The 5,124-nt window shown below is 37.7% G+C and overlaps 1 protein-coding gene across 3 annotated transcripts in view; it reads left to right on the forward strand.

Moving 5' to 3' along the window:
• Positions 1-2,500, forward strand: part of LOC102030009 (cytochrome c oxidase subunit 7B2, mitochondrial) — a 118,232-nt gene extending 115,732 nt beyond the window's left edge. For all 3 annotated transcript variants that reach the window (XM_013518038.1, XM_005391898.2, XM_005391899.2), the window contains one exon: positions 2,077-2,500. In XM_013518038.1, the coding sequence (XP_013373492.1) occupies positions 2,136-2,384 (249 nt within the window). In that variant the 5' untranslated portion in view covers positions 2,077-2,135 and the 3' untranslated portion in view covers positions 2,385-2,500. The remainder of the gene's footprint in view (positions 1-2,076) is intronic.
• Positions 2,501-5,124: the final 2,624 nt, after the last annotated feature.

Below are 5,124 nucleotides of genomic sequence, written 5' to 3' on the forward strand. Positions count from 1 at the left end.
TTTGCCGCTGAGCTAAATCCCCAGCCCTACATTTATATTTTGGATTATTTCAAAGTTCTTTCTGTGCTTCTGCATCAGACTCTTTATGGAAATTTATATTTTTGCTTTGGAGACCTTATGGTTCATTGGAAGAGAATAAAAAGACAATAAAATGACCAAGCAAGTCTTAGACTATGAGAAAATATTTACAAGACATGTGCAACAAAGTATTGTTATTTGAAATATACAAAGAGATCTTAACAGAAAACAAAAATCACTTGATGAAAAAATGGGTAAAAGATTTAAAGACACCTCACCAAGGAGGATTGACAGATGGCAAATAAACATATGGAAAGATGCTTAATATAATAAGTCAATTAAGGACTTGCAAATTAAACAACCTATAAACCTATTAGAAAGGCAAAATTCAAAATGTTAACACTTACTATAAATGCTCATAAAGATACAGAGCAACAAGAACTGTTGCTGGGGTGAATCTAACTAGTACAACCAGTGTGACAGGCAGCTTCAGACAGCTTCTTAAAAACCGAAACGTACTGTAACTCTATGATCCATCAGTTGTACTCCTTGATATCTATCTGAATTTGTTGAAAACCTATGTCCACCCAAAAACCTGTGTACAGACATTTAGCCGCTTTATTCATAATTGCCAAAACTTGGAAGCAACCAAGGTGTTCTTCAATGCGGGAATGCAGAAATAAACTTGTATATACAGACAACAGAATATTGTTCACCACTAAAGAAATATGAGGTAACAAGTTCTGAAAAGACAATGAGGAAACTGACATGCATAGCAATAATGAAAGAAGCCAATCTAAAAAGGGTTCACTCTGTGTAATTCCAACAGCATGACATTGTGGAAAAGAGCAAAAGTGTGGTTTCACTATAAAGATCAGTGCTTGACAAGAGTTAGTGGACAACAAAGGGTGAATAGACAGAAGCAGGGCGGGATTTTTAAGGCAGTGAAACCATTCTGTATAATATTTTAAGGGTATGTACACATCATTATATATTTGTCAAAACTCCAAAGAGTGTACAACACCAAAAGTGATCTTTAATACAAAGTATCAGTTTGGGGTGATAACAGTGAATGTCGTTACAACAAATGTACATTCTGGTGGAAGATACTGGTATCTAGGAAGTTGTGGGTGTTTGGAGACAGTATTTTGGAACTCTACTTTCTGTTCAACTTTTTTTTAATGAAAACTGCTCTAGAAACCTTGCAATAAGCCCCCTTGTCTCTGGGCTACAGTGCTTTTTATAACCTTTCTCTCATTGGATGTGATAGCCCAGAGCCCAGGGCACTTAATTCAGCCTGGGAAAGTTTGGGAAATCTTTCACAGGAGCTCTCAGGCTGCAGTTTGAAAGGCAGGTAGAATTTTACCAGGAGAACTAAAGCCAAAAGAGAGGGAAGGGGGAGAATGAAAGCTTGAGGCGGAGTGCATCAGTGACCTACACTGTGACTGGCTTGTAATTCTAACTGAAACTCGAAAATGTATAGTTAGCCAGCTGTGGTGGTGCACGTCTGTAATCTCAACACTTGGGATGATGAGACAGGAGGATTGCTGTGAGTTCAAGGCCAGCCTGCCTCGAACTTCATATTTAACTCTAGTCCAGATTGAACTGCACAGCAAGACCCTGTTTCAAAAAACAAACAAACAAAAAAAAAGTCTTTATACTTGATAGAAGAGAGGGCATTAGACTAGTGGGCAAGTTGGGGATGTTTCATAGCCATTTTAGACATGCTTATGTTAGAAGTTTATCTCTAGACCAAACTTGTTTGTGATGAGTACTAATGCTAACATTTATTGTGTATTTACTTTGTTGATTTTGGTTCGGGTTATCACATGTAATGTTTATAATACTCCTTGGTGTTGGAGGTTATTATCTCAATTTAACACTGATGCAAGGAGGAGTTGAGTAGCTACCTAGGTTCATAAAAGTAACCAGTGGTAGAGTTGAGTTTTGTGATATAAAAGCTCAGAGGGATTGTACAAGCAAAACATGCAGAAAGGGAAAAACAACACTAATCTGATGATGTTACCATTTTTTTTTGTTGTTGTTTTGTTTTTCCAGGCCTGAGAGCAACGAAATAGACCAGTAGCTGCAATCAACTGTAGTCCTGTCACACCTTCATGATGTTTCCCTTGGCCAAATATGCACTACTCAATATTCGCAGGAGTGGAACCATTCAGCGAATTGCATCAGGACAGACCCATATGAAGCACTCACCAAATTTTCATGACAAATATGGCAACACTGTGCTAGCTAGTGGCACCATTTTCTGTGTTGTTACCTGGGTAGTTTTTACTACGCAGATGGGAATAAAGTGGAACCCATCTCCTGTTGGCCGAGTTATCCCAAAAGAGTGGAAAGAAAAGTAATTACCACTGTTACTATAATACAGAATTGTTTCAAACCTAGCTTGCTATGTACACATTCTACTGTTCATTTAAAAGTAGCACAACCGAAGAAATAAAATATGTTTGTAACCATAAAATGTTTTTGTGTACTCACTGTAGTGCCTGAAAGCAATGCTGTAGTAGTGGATATCGATTACGGGGGATTACGAAGGACAAATACTTTTAGAATTAATAAAGTCTGGTTTATGGCTTATCTTAAGTATACATCAGTGGATATGGGTATATATATATATACCTTATGAATTAAGTTAATTTACTGACAAAGGTGCCCGAATATTCTTGTTAAATATTTTCTGGAGCTGACCATTTTTCACATCCTTCCTTCTTCACCCTGGTCTGAACCATTCGCTACAGCTCATTACTGGAGTTATTACACAAATTTTGTAAATAACGTCTTAATTCTTTATCTGCTGTCCCCCAGGCATGCACACCACACACCTAACCCCACAGCCTTTGGCAGCACAGCATCTAGAGTGATCACTTTAAAACACCGTATAGTGGTGCTCCTTCCCTCTTCAAAACCCGGTGACTCTCCATTTCTTTCCAGAGTTAAAGCTGAAGTTCATAGAAAGGTACAAGATCCTTGTAGATGCTACACTGCCTGGTTTTTACCTCCCGCATCAAGATGGTTCCACTGGCACTTCCTCGTGTGTGGGATGCACTTCTCCAGTTTTTGTATGACTCACAGCCTCACACTTTCCTGGGTTTTGTTCATAAGAAATCTTTTCAGAGAGGCCTTTTTTTTTTTCTGGTATGGAGAATCAAACTCAGGACCTTGTACTTGCCAGGCAGGCGCTGTGCCGCTGAGCTGTCTCCCTATCAGCAAAGGCCTTTGACCACCACTTTTGTTTTTTTTAATTGCTACCTCTCTTTTGAACTGGCTTTTTCTATTTTATTTCTTCATCTTACTTTTCTTGGTGCTTATCATCACCTGACATTAGATATATTATATTTATTTACTGTTTTGTGTGTAATCTGTATAAAAGCACAGGTTTAGGGGGGATGCTTTGCATGATTTTGTCTTTTTATTTTAAGGATAAAAAACTAACAAAACAACTATTAGGGCAAAATCAAAAGAACACAAAAACGATCCATGACCTCAAAACAAAATGATAGGAATTAACAATGGTTGCTATATTACATACTGTTATTTTCAACAAAGTTACTCAGTCCACCAGATGTAAGAAGGTAACATAGATCAATCAAAGACAGTAACAAGTAATTAAAAAAATAACATTGGAAATGATGCAGAGCTTCACCATACAAGATGGTAGGAGTTCTTCAACAATGGTTCTTATACTGCATATTGTTTTCATATCAGTCGTTCTGACTACCAGACTCAAGCATGCAAAATTGGTCAAGAAAAAGAAATTAAGCATTGACTGTTCCTTTCAATAAACCTCAGACATCAGCAGTACACCTATCCCAGCTATCCTTGTATATACATATAAATTTTGTTTTTTGTTTTAAAGAGAAAAGAAAAACCAATGTCTTTTGAGCAGGCCCTGATGTATTAGACTTTATATTAGGTTGAATGAATGAATGATTAGTTGATGTTAGGTATTTCAGAGTCCTTATGGATCTGAAAATATGAATTTGTTTACTACTGTGAGTTGCAGTGGTTATCAGAAAGCATAGTATATGTTACCACTGTACAAATTACCCAAAACTCAGGGGCTTAAAAACTCTATAAACTGAGTTTTTGTGCATCAGGAATCTGAGTCTGACTTGGCCGCTTGCCTCTAGTGTTGGATTTCATATTTCTACAGTGTGAGACAGGGCTACAGTCATGTTAAGGCACAACCAGGGCGGGATCTGCAGCCAGGCTCATTCATATGGTTGCTGGCTGGCCTCAGGGCTTTGTTGGGTGTTGGCTGATATGTCAGATTTTTGTCATGTGGGTCTCTCCATAGAGAAGCTTATTCCTGTGATAGAGAAGATTCCCAGGCCAGAAGCCACACTTTGTAACCTAATCTCATAAGTGACATTTTTTTTTAACCTCTATCATAATCTGCTCACTGGAAATAAGCACAGGCCCATGGGCAAGGGGCAGAGAATATACAAGGGCATGATTACCTGATGGTAGAAATCACTGGGAAAGAGAAGGGCTGTATACCTCAGTGGCAACAGATGCTTTTCCTTTCACTGGGTGACCAACTTCAAAGTGTCTGTTCCTCAGGCTCAAATATATATTTAATATCATTTTTCTCTAGAAAAAGGATATTACATGTGCCCATTACCATGTTGCCATTTAAGAATTTTTCTGATGTTTTTCCTTCATGTGAAATTGGTAGGTTTTAGGAAATGCCCGTATCATGTTTTGCCAATATTTAAATATCCTTCCCCAAAGTGCTTAGTTTTGTCAGAAATTCTATTATTTGCTCTTTTGGTAAGTATGAAATAGTAGCTCATATTTTTGTTTGTTTGTTTTTTTCTGGTACAAGGAATCGAACTCATGACGTTGCACTTGCCAGGCAGGTGCTGTGCCACTGGACTAATCCTCAGCCCCAAGTATGAAATAGTAGCTCATATTTTAATGTGCATTTTTTCTGATCATTGATGAGCTTGGGCATCCCGTACTTAACTTTCTGGGGTTTTTTCCTATTATATAAATTTTCTGTGTGTTCAGGGGTTTTTCTTTTTTTACCACTTTTTAGTCATTTATGGAAATGTTTTGTATATTCTGCATGCTGATTGCATC

The sequence above is a fragment of the Chinchilla lanigera genome, unplaced genomic scaffold, assembly GCF_000276665.1.
Source record: "Chinchilla lanigera isolate Chin_1 unplaced genomic scaffold, ChiLan1.0 scaffold00042, whole genome shotgun sequence".
Taxonomy (NCBI): Eukaryota; Metazoa; Chordata; class Mammalia; order Rodentia; family Chinchillidae; genus Chinchilla; species Chinchilla lanigera.